Raw genomic sequence first — 22,667 nt, forward strand, 5'->3', positions numbered from 1 at the left:
CTTTCTGTTCTTACTCCGACCGTCAGGATGTCAACTTTTAAACTGTACCGACATGGAGTGAACTCTTTCTCCCGATGACGCCGCTGTATTACCGTGAATTCAGATATACACAAGGAATTGTCTTCTGTCGGAGTTCCCCTGAAGGCAGCATCGTGCTTGAGCCAGATGATGGACATAAACAATAAATGTGTGAATCTCACACTTTTCACTTAAAATTATTTAAATGATCCGTGCATCATCAAATCAAATGTGAACAGAGATTATACTTTCATAGTTTTTTATTTTCTATAACTCTTTTCTAAACACAGACACCTGCACCACCACCACAGCGCTATCAGGTGGTGGAGTCCAGCTAAGACAGGTGACTTTTACAACTTTTAAAAAGCAGCGTAATAAAATGTCTTCGTCTAATGTCTTAAAAATATTGTAAATCAGCGCACAGTTATAATTGATGAGCTTTGTGAATGTAACACAGAGGAACATCTCTTACCCAAGTCCGCCTCTTCGCTTTCACCGCCCACCTGAGGATGGAGAAGCCCAAAATGGAGCTTCACCGCCGGACACGACTCCTCGGTGGCCTCAGGTGAACCACAGATTAGACTGTTGGTGGGAAACCTCATATAACCACCAATCACAGGGCTCACGCCCAGGTTCGCTTGGTTCCTTTCAAAAGTTCACATAAATCCTTGTTTGTTCCAGGAACCTTATGCGTCCTCACACTTGTTTCTGATTGGCTGCCTGCTTCTGTCTGCCGCTAGAACATCACTGAGATCGTTTTTGATTGGCTGCTGTTTGTCTGTAAGTAAAGTTACCCAATCAAAGTTTGGATATCAATTCTAACTGTTTCACTTCCAACTATTTTTTTATTCACAAAACTCACGATGAATCCATGATAAAGATTATCCAACTGTCTAGTTGAATCAACTCTGTTGTTTGGCCTTAAATTAAATTATTTTACCAAAATGTAACGCAGAATAATGTAACCCAGAATAATCTCGAGACACCCAAAAAGCTATTATAAATTATAATGATATCAAAAATAACAGAGTAATTATCAACATTAATATTCATGGAACTGGATTATTGATGCAGACTCTTTCAGCGCTTGATAAACTCCTCTATCCAAGCGAAACAATGAAAACTTATAAAAGTAACAATGAGTGCTTCTTCTTTCAATTTCATTCGGTTGAAGGGCAAGGGTTAGGGACGTGAATATCCATGAATACATATCAATGTATAAAAAATGTACGTTTTCAGTCCTAATTACTTGACTTCACAGGATCTCATTACTTGGCACAGCAGACATTTTCACATGTCACAACAGGAAAAGCTTTATGGAATAACTTTAAAACGGCTGCATCCCCCGCGGTGGAGGTCCTGGTGTTGTGCCAGGTAGTTCTCTAGAACAGTTTGGGACACTAAATGGAATTGAGGCTTTATGTTATTTTCACCAAGGAGCGTATGCTTGCGTTTTTCAACTTTCGCTAATTCCGCAGGGAATAAGTTATTGATATTAATGAAAAATACAAGTATGTTTAGGGGACTGATATTTATGAGTGTGTGCAAGTTGGGGCCGAATCCTAATAACAATCTTGATCAAGTTAATTTAAATGTAGTTTCATGTGTGGGGCCTTGGCGCAGGTATGTGCTCTCAGTGCCGATGTTGTTCCGCCTGAGTTTATCAAGTCAAAAGAATGTAAAATAAAATGTTCCATGTCCCTAATTCTGATACAGATAAGGTCAAAAGATAAAGTGAAAAGAAAGTGTTTGGTCAATAGGTTTTCCTCACTTCTCTGCCTGGCATGAAGACGTTTTTACAGATCCCATGGTGCAGGCTGATGTATATAATCCAACATATCTCCACAACTTTCTTTTATTCATTGGTGAGAGATTTTCGGTGTCATACAACAAATAAGTGGTATAGGCAGAAAGCATTTTAATCATCTGACATGATCAAAGGAATACTGAAATGCAATGAAACGTGTTTGAAAAGCAGTGTGGTTATCAGGCGTACAGAGAGTGTGTGTCAGGGTTATGATTAACAAGCAACAAGGTTTAGTCAATGCATCAAGTAACAATCCATTTCATTATATTGATTTCTAAGTTTGTAATAGAAACTGCATTGCCTCCACATATCGCCTGCAGACCACGACCTCACAGGAAGCTTAAAGGATTCACGTGGGCGCACACATGTTAACTTAGAGGGATCTCTTAATGATATGACATTTACAGGGATAAAACATTTGTGATAATCTTCCCACCTCTGCACCGGAAATAATGAAGATCAGTTCTCCCGTTTCTGATTGTCAACATTTCTTTTGTGCTTTTTCTTCTGCAGGAGGGTCACAGCTATGGGTGAAATTATAACACATGGAAAAATAATTCTGTGGTACAAGTCCTCTCATTGAACTCTTGTCACAGTGTGTGTGTGAAGGCAGCAGAGCAGAGTCTTCATCAGCCCTTTCCTCCTGAGCTGGAGCCACAGACGGGGGCTTCACGCCGCAGCTTCTCGTGGCCTAAAACCAGGCTCATCAGCAACCTTCAAGCAATCTCCCGATATTCTGGCTGCACCTCTGCATTTTGGGTCAAAGAAGAGGAATGTTGACGGCCATGCCACCGACCTATAGCTCCTTTTTTTTGGCTGTGATCTCCAAACAAAACTGGGTTTTCTCTTTCCTGAGCCGTACGTTTGTCTCGCGTTATGCATATTTTCTTTTGCATGATGACAGAAGCCATAGTTAGGTTTGCTTTTTTTGGTCGTTGGGCTGGATTTATAGCAGTGTGAGTTAAAAAATAAATACTTTTTCAGCAGTTCAGGGATAGCTGAAAGACAGTGAGCCAAACAGCGCATCCCTCAGTCTTGTGTTAACATCTCCCTCCAGTTGAAACTGTGGTTGGGTCCATGTGTCAGAGGCAGGATGGGTGGATCAGTCAACTGCCACACCCCCGTCTCTCCCATTTCTTCACATGCACAAAAACCCAAGTAAGGAATCTGCACAGAAAAAGCAGACAGATGAGATTGTTATCAGAGAAAAAGAGAGGCGGAGAGGATAGAATTGAAAGACGCTTCGTCACTAGAGGAGCGGACTGACCTTTCGGACAACTTGGACAAAGTCCTTTGAGTTCTGGGGACTCAGGCCTTGCATCTGGCGAGTGCAGGCCTCCAGGGAAGAGGCATGGGCCACGATCAGGACTGTGTTTCCTGTGTGAAAGAGGTAGAGACGCACATTCCACAGATAGCTCTCTTTCACTGTGATGTTTATGAACCAGTCATTATACGCAGTTTGAAGTGTTCAGGCTCTTTGACATAGAGGCTGGAACAGTATCAACAGAAAAATGTTTGCTTTTGGCCCCTGGATCAAAAGTAAACATTTAGATTCTGAAGGCAAGCAGGCTGAGAACAAAGTGCTTGTATAAAAATTGCATTTTCTTTTACAATTATGTCACCCTATTAATTTCAAGGTTATAGTATTTGTGTATATAGAGTCTGGTATATTTTTCAAACATGAAGCTGTGAAATATAATCATCTCAAAAACAAAATAGCCAAAGTAGCAAGTGGATGTTGCCGACATTTTGTGTTTTCGTAAAGGCCGTGGATAAGTGGCAGTTCTTGTGCATTCACGTGGTGTCAGAATAATTGGACTGGAAAAACAACTCAGAAAGTCGGCAAACATTTTGGCATACGAGTTGCTGAGTTGTAGGCGTCTTGTTATTTGTAAACCAATAAATATAAATCTACAATTCGCTCTAAATAATAGCTTCTAGTGTGAACTTGTCTTATGTTTAGCTTCTAATGTGAACTTGCCTTATATTTAACTTTTGTCACTTGCAAACTGCATATCCATCACCCACAAGTTTCTCACACCACTTTTTAGTCAATACAGACATTGTATACCCACACCCACATTAGAACAACAACACTACTTGGGCATTGGGACCTTAAGACAAGCACGGGGTGCAAATTTTCACTTTACCTAAGTTCTTGCACTCGGCCAGGATCTCTCGAGTCACTTGGAAGCTCCGGCTGATGTAGGTGTCGTAAGACTCTGAAACCACCAGCTTACTGACAGGAATATGAGGTCTAGGAGCAAAACCGTAACCAGAGAGGGTTATTATCAACCACAGCATCACAGATTACAAAAAAAAAGTGCACAGATTCTATAGCACTTGCTGTGTACCTGTATGTTGTGTCCACATTCAGGTTAGCAGCAGCCAGCTCAGCCGGGGGGATCCAGCTGGGTAAACACGTGCCCGAAACCCACTTGGTCCATTCAAACAAACCAGGCTCCACCCGGAGTTTTGTCTTTCCCTCCTGCTGGAGACCTGATGCACATAGAAAACATGTCAGAGAGGAAGTGGTCTCTTCTTGTGACACGTGCATTAACTCAATGTCAGTTTGACCTGCCCTGTTAGAACTTGTGTATACAATCTATAAAAGACATCTTAATGTGAACAGCAACAAGGTTTTGACAAAAAATACATATTTCTAAAAAGAAGAAAAAACATTCATTAGGTGCAAAAAGATGAAAGAAGTTCTCTTAAATCTCTTTCTTCTCCAGTGTCCAAGTGACTTCTCAAGGTACAACAGAAGGTTTGGTGTTATCATTTAATGCTTTAAATAATGAAACAAACCATTTTAACCACACATCTAAACCAACCTGAAGTTTTAAAATCCTAACTAAAAATCCAACATTGTCTGTGAACCATTCCAGCTGAGGAGCCTAAAAAAGATGCTGAGTCAGTTGTCTGTGACCGTGGTCGGAGTATTGACGAGGGAAATGAAGACAAGTTCCTACCCTGCACAATGTGCTGAGCTGTCTGAACGCAGCGGAGAGAAGGAGAGCAGTAAACGAAGTCTAGCGCTGTGTGGCTTTCCAACAGAGCTTCACCTGTGATGGATCAAAAAACACTGTCAGGGTCTTATGTCAGGCATCTTGATTGTTATATCATTAAGTAAACATAATTACCTCTGCCAAGGAGGCTATGAATTGATTTAGTTTGTTTGTCACTTAGCTGGATCATGCAAACACTACTGGACGGATTAACACAAAACTTGGTGCAAAGATACAGGAGGGGTCAGGGAAGAATCCATAAAATGTTGGTACAGACCCAGATGAGAGGGTGGTTCCAGGAATTTGTATTACTTTCTTTACACTGTGAGAGAGGATGTTTTTCAATATTTTACTTGTTTTTTCCTACTGAATAATTATGGGTCTTGATGATAACAATCTTGTTTCGTGGACTCATATCTATTAGTGTTTGCATTTTGGTGCAGATCAAAATAAAAATATGGATAGAGAGAAATTACATGTGGTTCCATGAGGGGACAGCTGCCTTGGCGGAGGTATGTGCTCTACTGACAGCCATTCTAGGGATTTGTAGTGTTAACAGTATCCGTCTTCCCATCATTTAGTCATCTGTGGTCACTATTTTTTAGTACTTTACACATTGATTTAAACAACACCAGGAAAACTAAAGAAATCCAATAAAAGATGCACTTACCCACAAGACGAGCCTGGGTGGAGCCAAACACTGTAATTGGACAATCTTTGTCATAGTCCCGATGACCCCCGGCTCTGGGCGGCAGGCTGGACGGCATGTTGAGATTAGAGCGAACGTATCGACCTTCACAGACACAAATGAGACTCTTATGAGAAGACTGAATAAAAATACTCAAGTCAAACTTGTCTGATGTCCGTCTGCAGGGTGAAAAGGTGTCATGTCCCCTGCATGCTAACCTTTGGAGTCAAAGCACTGAGTGACCCAGTGTTTCCCAAACACCACGTCCATCCTCTCCCCATGGCGACACACAAACAGTCTCATATTAGACAGGGAGGACTGACTCGTTGGCCTCGACACCTGAGAGGAAGATTTCAAATTGTGAGCAATTGGACACAAGCTGACACAGCACTGATCTGAAGCTGGACGCCTACACTGAATACACAGCACTCATTGGAAGGCACAGCCTTGCCACTAGAAAGCAGCAAGGTTCATTATGTTGTTTTCACATGATCATACAGCCTGAGGATACTTAGTTTTAACAGGAGAAATCCCACAATACAAAAACCACTGTACCTGCAGGGGAGGACAGAGGCCGGCGAGGCTGGGAGGATCCACCAGACTGTCCAGTAGACTGTCGTTGATCTGTCCATCAAACAACAACCTGCCCACAGTGCTGACAGAGTTCGATGGAGAGGCACAGTTGAGGAGGGAGTGTGACCTGAGAATCACACAAACACACAACTCAAATTTCAAATATGAGTACATTTATCCAAGGTAAGAAAAAAAAAATTAAATAAACAACTACTGCACAATTAACTGAATGAAGTGATATGACTTTGCAGAAAAACAGGAATAAATGCTGATCAGACTTTTGCCATCAAGGCCCCAAGGCTTTGAAATCCTTACCTTTGGAGATTAGACTTTTGAGCACTTCACCTGTTTTTAAATCATTGCTTCTTAAAACATATTTTTTCATCCAAAAGACTTTAAGTTATGTTTAACTTGTTTTCATGGATGTTTATTGTTGTGTTTCTTATTCTTGTTTTGTTCTATGTTGTTTTATTCCCCTGTTTTTTGGTAAAGCACTTTGTAACCTTGTTTAGCTACAGAAAGTTGTGTTATTATATTATTAGAAAACGATAGTAGGTAAAATTGTTTTTGTTAAGTCATGAAAATATCAATAGAGTGAGAGGGATGACTGGAAGGAGGAAGTGAGGTCTGTAGTTTAGTGTCAGCTGCTGAGAAATCCCTATGACTGTGAAACACAACATGTTCAAAGAGTATTAATAATAATGTGGGCGAAGAAGCCCGGTCGCAGGGTCAGGAAGAAGGCAGGCTAACACAATGATTAATTTCTGTTCTCTTGCTGTAACCTTTCCAGCTGCTACAACAACATTTTCTTAAAAATAACACACTGAAAGGATTTGCCAGTTTGAGATAGAAGGGAAGTGGTGTCCAAAAGGGACGTTTTTGTTTTGGTGATGATCTGTGCACAATCTCAGGGGCTTCCACTAAACCTCCATGGAATTTGTTTGTGTCTGTGCAGAGTATCGCATTTCGCTTCCCGTACCCGTGAACAACCCAGGTGTCCGACTCATCAGCACGGTTGACGTAGTTCTCGGGCAGCAGGCCGGACAGCCCCGTGCTCAGCGACGAGCCGTACACCCAGCCCTCGCTGGCACTGCCCTGCTCCACCGGAGACGTGAAAATGAAGTCCCCCGTCACCAGCTCGAGCTCATCATCATTCTGTGGCAGGTAGGGGTACATGACTTGCAGTGTCTACAGGGGGCAGACAGTGAACGGCCATTAGACAGGCGTAATAAGAATTTCAACATTTCTTTCACTTAATGCAAATAGCTAAGTAAGTGAACCTGTATCTACCTCGTGGTTCGCAAATCGAATGTCCCGTGAGAAGAGCACAGACAGCCAGTCACAGCCAGAAGTCACATCCACGTTTTTGGCTAACTTATCCAAAATTGGAAGGTGACTGGCTTGGAAGTGGTACGCCAAAGTGACATGGAGTTGTTTCTTGTGGGGCTCCACATGAACATCTGGATAAAAGAGGAACATTTGAACACCAGATATATGACAATGATGTAATGTTCATTTGACATTATTTTAATTATAAAGGTTCTCTGCAGACATTAACACACAAAGAATATATAGTATCTGGTGATGCAGTTGAAATAATCCCCAAAAGATGATTACAGTAAATGCAATAAGTCCACATCTGGCAGTTTATAATTTGATTCAAACCTGCTTTAGCTTCTGCTTCTGTGGCAAAATCAGCAGCGAAACTCTTCAGCACCTCGGCCACCTGCTCCTCCACGAAGAGGCCGATGAAGCTCGAGGAGGTGTAGGGCTCCAGGGGGAGGGGCATCGGTATGCGACCCTTCCACTTGGCCACTGTGGTCTGGAGAGCTTCGGACAGAGCGTCCACCTTCCCGTCGGCACACTGAGAAAAAGCAGAGACAACAAAAGAGGAAAGTCAGCGTCAGCAGTGAAACAGTGAGACATCCATCACATGGGCCCATGAGACATAAATGAACGTCAAAGAGGTGGAATAATGATCCAACAACAGCCATGCTAGGAGTATTTAATACAAAGGCTGAGGCTGATATTATTTTTGCAGGTTTGGTCAAAAAACTAATATTTAGCAGATAAAACTTTGGACCAGATGGTAGAATTTTATGAGGGGACAAACAAAGTTGTTAAAGTTCATCATCCTGGAACCATGTATCACTTTTTTGATTTATATATATATACTCATCATATATATATATATATATATATTTCTTTCTTTCATAACGAAGAAATGTAATTGAGTTATTATAGTTTAAGCTATATAAGAAATAACTATAAATAAAATGAAGAAAAACAATACAGCCGAACAATAAACATGAAATGTGTAAACACAGAGGAAGTGGGGTCAGAACAGGGATTTGTCATGAATAAATGACAGGGAGTCATTGAATTCTGCAAACTAGCAAGATAATATGAAATATGAAGTTTAGTTTCTTAGAGATACATGAAAGTAAACTTGAGGAAGACTGCATTTAATGAATTCTATGTTGTTGACTGTATCATAACACACACACACACAGAGTCTGACCATGAAGAACTGGCAGAGGGTGATATGGGGGAAGATGTTGTGCGCTTTATTCTTGCCACAGGAGAGGCGGGACTGCTGCCAGAAGAGTGAGAGCTGCTGCAGCAGCGGCCCGCTGGGTCGCAGATACAACACATATTCTCTGGGCAGAGGGTCGTCCAGGAAAGGGTCGTCCACATGGGAGAAGAGCCTGGAGTGACACACACAGACACAACCAATAAGACTGAAGGTGAGGACAGCTAACGTCCAGCAGAGGGCACTACTGTTGACACGGCACAGTGACGCGTCAATACAAATGTTAAACTGGGTCAGGGGCATGTCAGTTTTACATTTGTTAACATTTTATTTTCATTGATAAGGGTGAGAGAGCATTTAAGGAGAAGTGATTCTCACCAGTCACAAGCTGCCTGCACGTTTTTGCCTCCTGTTGAAACCAGAGCTTTCAAGCTGCAAAGAGAAAAGAGGAGGTCAAAACACAGTCAGAAAAAAAATCAATAGATCCGCTTCCGGACTGAGGTTATTGGGAGGAGATTGCTGCGCTTCCACATGTCAGCAAACCGAGAACCCAAGAGAGCTGGGAAATGACAACAAGTGCACTATAATTCACAAGAGGAACAGGGGTTCTTAAATCACACCGGAGGTTCACAGGAACAGCTCGAATATGGATCTGAAACCGTTGTATGGTTTGATGTGAAAACATTTGAAATCTCCGGCTCCAGCACCAGCTTCGTGTTTGCAACCGCTCAGTAGATGCATGAAGCTGAATCAGGATGTGGTTTTGTTACAGGTGAGTCGTCTCTAGAGAAAACCAGCTCTCAATCTTGGTTTATAAAAAAATAATTCCTGCAGCAGCAAAAGGTCACAATATTTAAATTTCAAAATGTGACAGTGATGCTGAGAAAAGTTAGAATCAATCCCTTGTGTATTATTATAATCAACAATAATAAGAAAGATGCAGTGTCTGTGTCCGGAGACGGGATTTAGCTGAGTCATTTCGTTGACTCTAATTTCTCCAGACGTTGCTGAAACAAAAGAGAGCTGATAACATGATGACTCTTGAGTGCTCATAATCTAATTAGTGTCTTTTTATAAAACCTCTAGCATTGTGGGTCGCCTCTGAAGGGATCACTGAGTCGAGCAGCTTTCTTCTCCTCTTCTGTTCAGGGAGGATGAACGGAGAATTTCTAAATGTGAGTTTAATTCTGGAGGTTCACACACATCTCCGACCTTCTCTCAGCCAATCAACGCATCAGCGAGTCAGCGACACACTGTTTGAACACACTACACTCTTACACAGCCTGATCTACAACGATCTGGCAAAAACTACGCACAACATTCCTTCATGAGAGTGTATACGTGTACGATACAAAATGACGGGAGCTGAGAGCTCAGCCGTTTTTAGACATGAACAACGGAAAATGTCCGGCCAATTGGGACTTTGCCTTTAAGATATGAAGAATGCAGCAGGAGATTGTCCAGGTCAGACGTGTTCACAACAACAACAACAGGAAAACATCCAGAGCATTCAGGCGAGAGGTTGCGTCTGGGTAGAGATTGCAAGAGGCAGGATATGACGTATAAATAAATAACTTTTTTCAAGTATGAAGCAACAGAAAATTACCCGCACGTCGTCTCCGAAGAATTTAACCTTTAAAACTCTACCACAAGCCATGCAAGCACTTCTCCTTTCAGCCCCAGATCTTTATGTGAACGACAGCGAAATGCTAAGTCAATGAGAACCAACCCATCACCCATTCAGTTCATCAGATATCCAAACACAAGAGCTCCATACGGCTGCTGTGCGTTATTTGCTGCACATAAAGACAGCATTGCCTGTCACTGTTCTGACTGGTTGTTCTCATGAGTAGAAAATAACAATCTATAGCTGAGGTTACAGTTAAGTGAGTGAGCAGAAGCCGTGTTGAAGGGTACCATTACACATCCACTGTTTGACTTAACACAATATTGTGTTGTCAATGTCAACAGTGTCCATTGTGCCACTCTAGCATTCAAATCCAATGAGCCATTTTAAATGTGTCCCACTGAGAGGGTCCTAAATAGAGCAAAGTCCCCACAGCCTGGGGCAGTGTGCCCTGACAGAGCGCAGGGCGCAAGGAGCTCCAATGCAACAGCAGCCAAACAGATGGCTCACACAAATCTGCCATAGCATGCACACACAAATATAATAATGTGCAGGTTGAACTAAGATTGAATACAAGCTACAAAGACTGAGAAGCACAGTCGAAACCTAAGCTGCTTACAGACATGCTCTGGATAATCTCCTGACATTATTCAGAGGGGCTGAATGTGAAAACACAAGTGTCAGAGTCAGTAACTTCAGACAATCGCTGCACTAAGAACTCCAGAGAATCTCTGCAACCCATGTGAGAATACAGCAGGAAAATGTCCGGAGAATTCACCATGAGCAAGCGGGCGTGAGGATGATAAAGAGGTACCACACGTGTAGAAGACGGAAAAGATGATGTCAACTTGGAGGGACTAAAAGATACGGGGGCTTTTGGTGATAAGGGTCGGCGCCGGTATCTGTGTGCTGTAAACAAACACTTGATTTCCACAGTGGAATGTACACGTCATGTCCTGCCTCCTACACGCTCTCCCCAGACGCCACCACCCCTCGCCTGAATGCTCTGGAGACTTTCCTGTTGTTCTGAACATGTCTGACCCGGATTATCTCCTGCTGCCTTCTTCATATGTGAACGGCAAAGTCCAGACACCATTGACAGCTTGATGAGGAAAGAGATAAGGAGGTTAAATCAAGTGGGTTTTCTTTTCTGATGTGGACCACCAAGATACATAATAGCTCCTCTTCCTATAATAGCAAAAGAGGGCACTTCAAAAGAAAATGCAGTATATCTACGTGATGAATTCATACAGCACAAGTTTAACACTGAATGCAGTTATGTAGAATGGATAACATGCTTGTAGAAAGAAAATCTGCCACACTTATTTATAACCTTTCATATAAATAAAACTGAATCAACACCTTAACATATCACACATAATAAGAAATCAACTGCTCATAACACATTTAATACAAAAATCGTTCATTTTGTCAGAGTTTCCATCTGCACAAACAGGAACTGGAACATATTTGAAGTATTTTTCTCAACACCTAAAGATTTCACATCGTGGTTTAGAGACAGATCTGCAGCTGATCTCACTGGGCTGCCACCACAAATTATCTTGATTGTTGAGAATTTTTTTCAACAACATGATTGTTATAGCCACAGAAAATGATCTCTCAAACTATTGTTTCTGACAACAACAATAATTTACTGATGATGCTAACTATTCAGATAGACAAAGTTTTCAATCCAAGCTTCCCACAGGGCCCTTCATAGTTGGGACTCTGGGTATTGATGCCCCTTCTGGCCTTTCTAATGCATGGGTGACTTTGAGTGAGTACCTGCCGACGTCCATTGGGGGCCCAAGAAAAAAAGGGACCTTGGGGGAATATACGAATCATGTTGTTTCTGGGAACTAACTAAATCAGCCATTCAAGGATGCTTTGCTTAACCCGTCGCAGCACCCATATGTGCAGCTGTCGAACTAGACTGTGCACGGTGCATGTGTAGAAGCTGCTGAGGGTTATTCTTGGCCAAATTTGGATTTCTTCACCAGGTGCAGATTGAGGTGAGATCCACAGAGATGTAAAAACCACAGGATTTAAAAGAGCCTGCTCTGCGCCTCAGTCTATCCAATGTGCATTGGTGGGTGTCGCTTCGTTGGTGGATAAATTATTGTCTGCTGACGTTCAGGGAGAGATTATTGTCCTGACACCACTTTCTCCAGACCGGCCACCTGCCTCCTGCTTGCTGACTCATTAACCCCAGACGTCAGTGCAAGTTTGATGATGTAATGTTCCGGGAGGCCACAAAGTCATGGGTGTGTAGAGCGTGCAGACTGCAGGACGGACCCGTGGAGCAGACAAATATAGTTGTCCCTGCTCTTTAGGTGTATGAGGGCAGTGAGTACTGCTCGATTAATGGCATCCTCTTTTTGACCTTGTTTGGTCTACACAAGAACTGGAGAGGTTACAATGTGTCTGTAACAATAATCTGGATGTTATCAGGAGGATTCTCTCAAGGCTATTTCTTGACTATAGACATTTGTGCAATGGGCTGCAGGAGGCTGAGACATGTTTCATTCTTTCTCAGTGGTCCCTTGATTTCTTGTTTGGTTGGTTGTTTTACAGCAGGTGTGGATTGAGGTTTGTGACAGGGACAAGGCCACACAGACAGCTGGCCAGACTCTGTCCCCAGTAGTTGTATGTTGAGGACCTCAAGTGGGCTCTATAATGTTAAAGTCACCTGCTGTGATGCGTCGGTCAGTGATCTCACTCTTGCTTCTATCTTTGTAGCCTGAGTCTAGTCCCTTCCCTAGTGTCCATTCCCTGACACATGCATTGGATGTTAGCAGTGGTTAAGTGACCCTAGTTTTCCAGAGAAGAAGAAAGTCGACCTAACTTTCTTAATAAGAACATTTTTTTCTTTCTTTCTGTTTCCATTTCCCGAGGCAAGAGAAATGTGGGACACCAACATCTCCAGAGACAGAAGGAGAGGAGTAGCAGGGAGCTGCCGAGCGACGACAGGAGATGGAGCTGTGCCGGGCAGAGTTAGCAGAGACGTTCCACAGGCAACTTCTCTCCCTTATGAGCCAGCAGGTTTTGTCCAGGAAGCTGGGACATCCTGCACCACAGCTCTGGGCATAACATCTGCTGTTTGATCATTTTGTCATTTTTTTAATCAACTCAATATTGTTCTGACCGAGAGTTTGATTTTGCTGAATTGAAAGTTCCTTTTTTAAATTTATAAAACGGTCACATAGGAACTTAGCTCGATAACTGCATCCAACCCCAAGGCTTCCCCTTTGCTCTTCGAAAGAACTAAGCAAGTTATTTATAAACTGCATTTCCTGTTCACAGCTAGAGAACGATTTAAATATTAGAGACAGCCAGGGACAGAATTCACTCTCGATTAGCGATGGTTTCAAATCAGCCGCACTGTGTGAGTAAATGACAATGAGCATTATTAGATGAGGGCCTCTTCACATGCACCACTGCTGCAGGGAATTTTGGAGACAGCCTTTAATTTCACCCGCATATGGCAAATGTGTTCAGTTCCCCTTTCTAACCCTGTAACAGATACAATATTCTGGCTGCCTGGTGCTTAAACAGTTGTGTTTTTATTTAAACACTCTCTGGGGTGTTTATTATAGTTGACCTTTTACCTAGACTTAGACTTTTTCCATGTTTCATATAAAGTTATCACATGAGGGAGAGTACCTGGGATTCTTGTAAAAATTCTGTTTAGTTATTCTGATAATGAAATAATGTCATACATTTGATATCTATTTATTGCCAAGAAACAAGAAACAACAAGGAGATCATAATATAACGCAACAAGTGTATTGAAATGAGCAAAACTATGCCTCCTTGGCAATACCCTCATGTGAAGTTGGAGCTACATGCTCTCAAGGGCCCCTCCCTGACTCAGCTCTTAGGGCGATTCAACATTTCCTGTTTACAAGCCAATGGGGAACACACATTACAAACCCCTTATCGCACTATGAGCACTGAGAGCACTGCTGCTGCCCGACACCAGACTGCTCCCTAAGGAGAGCCCCATCAGCTGAGGAAATGTGATACTCTGCGTCCAGCCTGGTCAACCATGCTCAAACCTGGTGAGCCCACACGGAGACAAACGCCTGACATTTTGACCTCTTCATTAACCTTCAGTCAGGAGGAGTTCCGAAAGAAAATGTGACCATATGAATCCAGCTTTCAATATTTGTTCAGTATTTGATGTGAGTCCATAGACTGTAAGATGGACAACACTCCACTTCCTCTCACTATCCAGAAATGAAGTTACAGATAGGAACTCTGCCATCTAGCACAAGAGGAAGAGTCTGCGCAGAAGCGATATGGGGATGAATCCATTGTAGCATGGTCCAATAATAAGAACTTCAAAATTTCAAAAGATAATTTTTTGTTTGGTCCATGAACCGTCTATGAACAAGGAGGAGGCAGGATTTATGACCTATTCTGCAGTCTGAAGTCAAATTATCATGTTGAAGATTTATCCCACAATAAGATGCTGTGTTTCTTTTTTGGACTTTACTACAGTCATAGCATGAAACCAAACATTATTAGATATATGAGGACTTTCTTTTTACATTTCTGTTTGTGTACAGATATGGATGGCTGTTAATTAAAGAAGTTAAGCACACATATTTTCCTTTTTTTATTTACTTCCTATTTGAACAGCAGTGTAGCTGTTCTTCCTATGTGTACAGCAGTACAAATAGGAAGTACTGCTTCATTATCATTATTATATTTTTCTTCCCTTTGGACAGGGCCAAACTAGCTGTATCCTCTCTCTGCAAGAAAATGAATAAGAAATAAGATTTAAGTGTGTTTTGGGGGCCAAGCCTCTAACAAAGCCAGCTCCTGGTGATGTACGCTCATAAAGCTTTTCTCTGAAGCTGACAAGGCAACATTTCAGTACCACATGTCTAACAAGGCCAGCTGTGTGCAGCCTGTGTCTGGAACCGCTTCTCTTCCCCTCACTTTATTATTTCTGGAGAAGAGAGATGTACACATGCTCAGGCAGACGACAGAGACTGACACCATGGAACCAACTTTGTGGTGTAAAAGATGTTAATAAAATTCCTCATCAGAGTTTTGTGTCCATCAAGCTTGTCAGTTGGAACAAATAATAATCAAGGCTTCTGTCAAACCTAAAGTGCTGTTTTATTTTCAGCGCTGCCTGCCGCCAGTGAAACAAGTCAAAGTGCACCAACCAAACATTTCGCTAAGAATACACGAGGCACAATGCCAAAACTGTGAGGCATCGTTCAGCAATCCTCTAAGTCCCAGGCTGCGTCATACAAAACCAGTATGAGGCGTCTCAAAAAAAAAGAAAAACCTAGCTCCTGTTAATCTAATTTATAATCAATAATCAAATCTGGAAATCTGATCTGCAAGTCAATCTGTCAAAAGATGTTAAGCTATGTAAAAAAACTGTGATAACTCAGTCAGTGTATCCAGCTGCGAGTGACGTGAGAGCCCCCCTGCTTCAGCCGCCCTCAAACCACCATCTCAACAGAGCGCTCAGTCGAGGTCACAAGCCACTTCCGGAAATGGGCGACTTCCTCTTGGTCGTCTAGAAGCTAAGAGTGAGTGTGTGCTTGCGAGCTGCACACGCGGAAAGTTTCCCAAGTACAGTTTGTACACACCATGCGTCATGATGATCACCTCTCTTCCGGGGACAAAGTTGTCACAGTGCCTTTTTTTTTTTGCCACGGCAGATAAACGTTTTACACGTGGTTTTACGTGTATGGTTCATGAGCACAGTGTCACGTAGTCGGCACACACACTGACTTCCTCTTCAACACACAAAAGCTCGGGTGAGGAGACAATGTCAATTTACCTCACATAGCCTGATGCAGCACAGTAACCACAGCTACCTTCATGTTTTCTGCAAAGGAAGCAGGATGGAACACACCATAAGCACGTGTGGGCCTTAAGACAGTTTCATCTGCGTCAAATGAGCAACCGTAAAAGGAAAAACGGTCTCACTGTTGAACATTTGAAAACAAAAGCCACTTTTACACATTTCAGTGAACCGTTATGACAAATGGTTGTGTTGTCAGATGTCATCGGGGTAGGTCAGCCCTACAGTCCTTTATCATGGGGTTAGTCGAGCAATAATGATTTGCTAGCTAATCAATTACCTATTCAATGGAGGATTATTTGCGTATAACAACTTATTTAAAAAGGACTTTTGGAAAGAAAATAATAAAGCATCATGTGTGCTTCAGGCTCCATATCCGGCTGTAGTCTTAGAATTTTCCACTGGCTAGCATCACTGTAAGAACGCGTGTGATTGGTGTAAAATGTCACATGGTCCTGTCATGCTCCTTTACGGGAAACTGCTCCTCTTCTTCTGGTTCAATGCCACCGTCTACATGAAGTTAGTACCAGATTAATAAAAAAGGCTTTGAGGCTGTTGCCCTAACTAAACTAAAGCTGCAGTAGATGATTGAAAACTGCATCACAGACAAATGTGTTTCTATTTCGGTTGAGTTTGCGCGGCCGCTTTGAGGCAGGCTCGTGCTTTACGCATTGCTGACATGTCGGAGCCGCAGACGTGCTTTCTGCTCACTATGCTGTTTTGAAGTTTTTAATGCTTCTCAAAACCACTTCATTTTTTTACAATAAAGAATCGTTATGACCACTGCCGTAGGTTCCTGTGTCCAGTGATGAGTGTTTACGGTTAACATCTGTGCAGCTCCAGTATTTTAGCCACTTGCATTTAACATATAAAACTACACCCACACACACACACTCATCATTTGTCTTCCTGCGTGAACCAGGCTTCACTTTAACTCAAAGATGGTTCCTCTAAACGTGTACCGATGCAAGTTTACTTCCTACTGCATGTTCTGTATTCAACAGTCACCAGTTGTCTAACCAGTATTTTTAGTATGCACAAGCACAATAGAATATAACAGAAATACTAAAGAAATTGAAGCAAAACAATAATTTAATACTTCACCCCCTTTTACCACAGTGATACAAGAAAGTGCCACTCACACAAGTTCTATTAATGAAACACAAACGTATGATTCACACACTGAAGGAGAAATTAAGTCATCGGTTTTTCCATGAATGTGTGCATCACTGAATGAGAGCAGTGTTCCTCAGTGTTTTATTTAGGAAATTATGTGTGTTTTAGTGACCTTGGGGAGAGTTTACATCAACAGTTTAAAAGATTTAACACATTTATGATGATTTGTAGACAAACTATTGTGAAAATCCTCATTTACAATTTGTCACAGGCCAAATTTTGAATAACAAATGACGATTGGAGTGAGATCTTACTCATCAGAAAATAGTTGCAGTCATAAGCATTTAACAGCACTCCGCCCAATTAAATGTTCATTATAGTCCAACCAAACCTGATCTAACCCTACTCTGGTCCAATCACTGCACGCGACAGCTACCAGAGTCACAGGAACATAACCTGAGGATAGCCTCTTGTGTGTCTGTCACACTCTCAGTCGAACAAGTTCCCAAAGTTGCACTCCTCCGACCGTCAGGCTCGATCAGCATGGCGAGAGAGGTCCCTGTCCAGCCAGCTCCTATCCGATTACACTGGTCAATTCCTGAATGACTCAGCAGAACCCCCCCCCCCCCCCAAATTAAAATCACTGAGGCTGTTTGGTGTGTGCTTGTGATGATTCATGCTCCCTAGTGCTCAAACACAATGAAGCTCTTGTTCCCTGAAGCGATGACTGATAACTGATTTTCCTATTATTCCCTCTCTCACCACCATCTATGGAAAGGCCTGAGAGCAAAATCATGCAAACTGACATTTATTTTGGATATTTTGGACACGTCCTCATTCAAAATCAACACTTCAAACTCTTAAACTGCTGCTTATGTTTGCACAAACAGTTGCCTGTTTTCACATGGATCAGATATGAAGAAATCCAAAGAGCCTGCCTGCTGTTTGTTGCGTGGCAGGTAGTGAACAGTGCGTATATCTAAGAGCCTTTTGCTGACAGAAGCTTCGAGGAAATGTTAACACAACTGTAGGGACAAAAGGGAGTGAATAAAGCTAACTGGGTCGGACAAGCTAGAAGGTTATTGGTTAGCTCACTACAGCAATTCAATAACTAGTCCTTTCAATACTCATTTGTACAAAATGAAGGTATGGGACTCCAGTTTTCCCAGTTATTTATGCCAACACACACACACACACACAGCTAAAATTATCAATAGATTAAGAAGGTGCCAAAGGTTGTCTTTTTAACGATATATGTCATATTAGAAAAAGATAAGAAAATATTTCTAATGAAACCCGACCCATACTCTCTCACTTTTATCCGTGTGTTACTACTGGAACAAAGTCACATCAAACTAATACAACAAACCCCAGCACCCAGGGTGATCAGGGTTTGAACGCCGTTCACACGTTCATCTTTTGTATTCTACAAATATTTGTGTTCTTTTCTTGTGTCCTCTCAGATTTCAGACCAGACAGGCTTGAAGTTACTGACGATGAATTATTCCGCCTCATTATAATTTTAAAGCCCCGATCAAGTCAAAGTGTGTTCTCTGTCATCAATAATAGATCCCAGTTTTGCACATATAACCATTTTCAATTGCTCACTCTGTCTGCAGTGCCAGGAGGCAGGAGGAGGCAGAGCTGGCATCTGGCACCATCAAAGCCTGAATGACCTTCCAGTCAGTTTTGGTGGAAGATAAGAAGGTTTTATTTTTGAGATACGGCATCAGTGTAGTTAAAAGTGAAAAAAGAAAAGTGACTCTTCACCATTTCTGTCCTACTTAGCAAAACGAATAAAGCTGTCAACACTCAAGATAAATGTTCCTGGTTTTACTTCGGGAGACGTTTTATTTGCGACAAAGCAGATACTGTAACAGATCCAGGAGTTCATCAACAGCCAGATGATTCCTGCCACTGACGAAAGTGAACTTTTTTAAAATTTCTTTTGATACATTGGACGCAGTTTGGGGCCCTGCTGTGCTTTCAGAAAGGTTTTTGTGTGAGGCGAGGCTGTTCAAATCATCAGGCTTAATATATAACGGGTGTGTCAGCGACAAGAGGAACAATGAGACGGGGACATTATGATTGTAGGTTATCTGATGAGGTAGAAAGAGGAGGCTAAGATGTTAAAAATTAGCCGTGAAGAACTTAAATTGAAATTGTGAAACCGATTAAGTGTCTGTGGCCATAGAGGCCCTGTCACAGGATGTATTCAGGGGTAAAATGATTCAGGCTGGTTCAGGTTATTCTCCGATTCATTCAGACAATAAAACACGTCTATATTTACCACTCTTATCATTTCTCTGGTTTCCGGTTCTAAATGAAAGATGCCTCCGTTGATTGATGGTCACAGTCACTGAGACATAAACAATCCTTTACTTCTAAACCAAATACTGCAGCATATCATCAACAATCATTCACCGTTATGTTATGTCTGACCCCACTGACACAAGCAGCAAGCAGACTACACATGACCACTCATGACTGCTCGTCATTTTTGAATGGCATTACATAATCCACAGGCTACAATCACAAGCTAATACTGCTCGTCTCCTGGCAACTTCTCAAAGTGTTCAGGAGCCATCAGGTTTACAGTTATTAATTCATGTTGCATTGTAATATAATTCATTTAAATGAATTTGCTGTACTTCAACATTAACAACATTAAAGGCCACGTTATGCATCAGTAATAATAATCGTATGCATTATATATAGCAACATAAGACTAGAAGGAGTTGTTCTGGTGGATTTAGTACTTTTAATACTTTTATATAAACTTTTCTGGTAGTATATACTTTGGTTATCAGGACCTTTACTTTTCAGTGTAACACACTGTTGCATGAATGTAAATATGTCTGCCACCACTATCATATAAGAAAAACAGCCTCATACATGCACAACAATGTTACAGTCCAACATACAAACTGATGTTAAAGGGATAGTTCACCCAAAATCATAACCTACTCACCATTATGCCAAATCCAGTATAATTTAAGTAACTGGGGACCACGTCTTCAAACATAAACAGAAGCAGTATGGAGGCATTCTCAGTTTTTTTCTGTTTTAGTATGTTTGAAGACGTGGTCCCCAGTTACTTCGATTGTATTGGAATTGGCTGCAACACTGTTTACCCCTGAAATACCAAAAGAGTTTTGTAGACTCTAACACTTCACCCACTCCTCCATCGGCATAGTGATGAGTAAACTGTCATTTTGGGGTGGACTATCCCTTTAGTGTAGTTTTATTTCTTCTGTGTTATTCGCCACTAAAAAGGAAAAACACATTAATCTGAATAACCTACATTTAAACTTGTAGAACGGTCCTGTTGATGAACTTGTTGTGTATGGACGAGTCTAAATGTCAGTTTAAGAGGGGAAACCACAGCCTGGGACGTGTGTTTACAACAGGCACAGTACGAAGCAGACATGTAGTGTCCCCTTGCAGCTGCTGATGTTGATGATGCACACTGGAAACCGTGTGTGTGTGTGTCTGTGTGTCTGTGTGTCTGTGTGTTTGTGTGTGTGTGTGTGTGTGTGTGTACTCACGCCCTGGTCTTGGGGAAGCCCATGGACAGCAGCACGTCCAGAGAGGACCCGTGCTTGACGGTGCTCGGCCGGCTCTGGCGCTGCCTCCTCGGGGTCACTTTGGCGTACACGTCGTCTTTCGCTGCCATGTCTCCCTGCTGCTCCATCAGCCTGTCCCCGCTCCTCGGCTCCTCTCTGGCCTATTTACATTTGTTTAGAATCGAGAAGCGAGCGGAGGGTTGAAGCAGGAAGGAGTCGGCGGGCTCTTTAATCCGGGAGGACTTGTGCTGAGCGGAAGCGAGTAGAGAACAGCAAACCCTGCGAGGAAACGGGCATGTTGTCGGTGCTCGACGGACTGTGGTGGGCTGGACCGAGCTGCCTCCTGTCGGCCCGCAAGTGAAGGGGTCAGCCCCGGGAAGTCAGCTCCGCTCCATCGGCCCCCTGGCTCACTGTCCGCCCGCAGAGGAGGTGAGGGGGTCGGGCTCCTGCTCCACCTTCACATCCGGTTCACTGGATGAAGAATATGATGCTAACAGATGAGCTTCCTCCGCACAAGATGTCTTATTTATGAATGAATACAGAGCAGAGAGAGAGAGGACAGCTCCAGCCCTGTACTGCGGTCCCTTTAATTAAAGAGACAGTACACTTTCCTTAAAGAAACAGTACACTTTCCTTAAAGAGACAGGACACTTTCCTTAAAGAGATGGTACACTTCCCTTAAAAAAATGGTACACTTTCCTTAAAGAGACAGGACACTTTCCTTAAAGAGATGGTACAATTCCCTTAAAAAGACAGTACAGTCTTCTTAAAAAGAAAGTGCAGTTTAATTAAAGAGACAGTACAGTCTTAATAAAAGAGCCGTACATTTCCCTTAAAGAGACAGTACACTTCCCTTAAAGAGACAGTATAGTCTTCATAAAAGAGACAGTATACTTTCCTTAAAAAGACAGTAGTCTTTTTAAAAAGGGAGTGCATTTTAATTAAAGAGAGTACACTCTTCTTAAAGAGACAGTACAATCTCCATAAAAGATCCGTACACTTCCCTTAAAGAGACAGTACACTTCCCTTAAAGAGACAGTGCAGTCTTCTTAAAGGGACAGTACAGTTTAATTAAAGAGGGAGTACTCTTCTTATTAAAGAGACAGATCCGTCGTCTTAAAGAGACAGTACACTTGTCTTACAGGGACAATACACTCATATTGGAGAGAAAGAATGCAGTAAAATCAGCTGTATGAGGAATCATAATTTATGTTTCTTAATAGTTAATAGTTGTATACTCTCTTACTAGTGTCGTTCAGTTGTTATCATTTACTTATTTATTTACAAAAACAAAACGAATAGAAATAATCAGTAGCTCCATGAGGAGTTAAATACAACCTAAATAATACAAACTTTAATCAGGGTTATTCAATATTTAACTCAAATAGGCCTAAGCCAGAGTCTTACGGCACCTTTCTTTTCCAGTATTTTTAAGGATTGAAGTAAGGTTTGGAGCAACCTTAACAATTATCTACCTTTATGTATAAAAGATTTGCTCATAACATAATAATGAAAATATTTGTGTCACAAAAATACTACATTGTAAAATGTTAGTCATGTTAGACAGCGGATCAACTGACCAGAGGATGACATCAACAAACTTTCTCTGGCAGTCAATAATTTATAACTCACCAGTTGCCATGGCAGCTCATGTTTGAATATTTTGTCAGCTTATTAAAAACAATTTTCCAATATAGTAGTTTGTACTTAAAAAGTCACCCGCTTATTTCTGCATTGCACTGCACGTATTTATTTGATTTTGAAATGTGTCTGTGGTGAGATCACATTATAAGTGTATGTAGATTATGATCGTCAAGCAATTAACAGTCCATCTTGGTCAACATCAGGACTTGTGTCGACTTTTTGATTCTACACTTTTAGTCCATACATTTTATTTT

The 22,667-nt window shown here is 41.8% G+C and overlaps 1 protein-coding gene and 1 long non-coding RNA gene across 2 annotated transcripts; one reads left to right on the forward strand and one right to left on the reverse strand.

Annotated features, from left to right (window-relative positions):
- Positions 1 to 1,857: 1,857 nt before the first annotated feature.
- On the reverse strand, positions 1,858 to 21,325 carry ubash3ba (ubiquitin associated and SH3 domain containing Ba). Its single transcript, XM_061085501.1, has 14 exons — positions 20,752 to 21,325; positions 9,006 to 9,059; positions 8,616 to 8,802; positions 7,760 to 7,958; positions 7,385 to 7,554; positions 7,074 to 7,282; positions 6,077 to 6,221; positions 5,740 to 5,860; positions 5,504 to 5,626; positions 4,798 to 4,890; positions 4,180 to 4,324; positions 3,976 to 4,082; positions 3,093 to 3,202; positions 1,858 to 2,992 (listed from the first exon to the last, which is right to left on the reverse strand). The coding sequence occupies exons 1-14, from the start codon at positions 20,895 to 20,897 to the stop codon at positions 2,855 to 2,857; spliced, it is 1,947 nt and encodes a 648-aa protein (XP_060941484.1). The 5' UTR covers positions 20,898 to 21,325; the 3' UTR covers positions 1,858 to 2,854.
- Positions 9,153 to 14,851, forward strand: LOC133019513 (uncharacterized). The gene is made up of 3 exons (XR_009682888.1): positions 9,153 to 9,399; positions 9,714 to 9,802; positions 13,149 to 14,851. It is a non-coding gene; the product is annotated as an uncharacterized LOC133019513 (long non-coding RNA).
- Positions 21,326 to 22,667: the final 1,342 nt, after the last annotated feature.

This window comes from Limanda limanda, chromosome 14 (assembly GCF_963576545.1).
Source record: "Limanda limanda chromosome 14, fLimLim1.1, whole genome shotgun sequence".
Lineage (NCBI taxonomy): Eukaryota > Metazoa > Chordata > Actinopteri > Pleuronectiformes > Pleuronectidae > Limanda > Limanda limanda.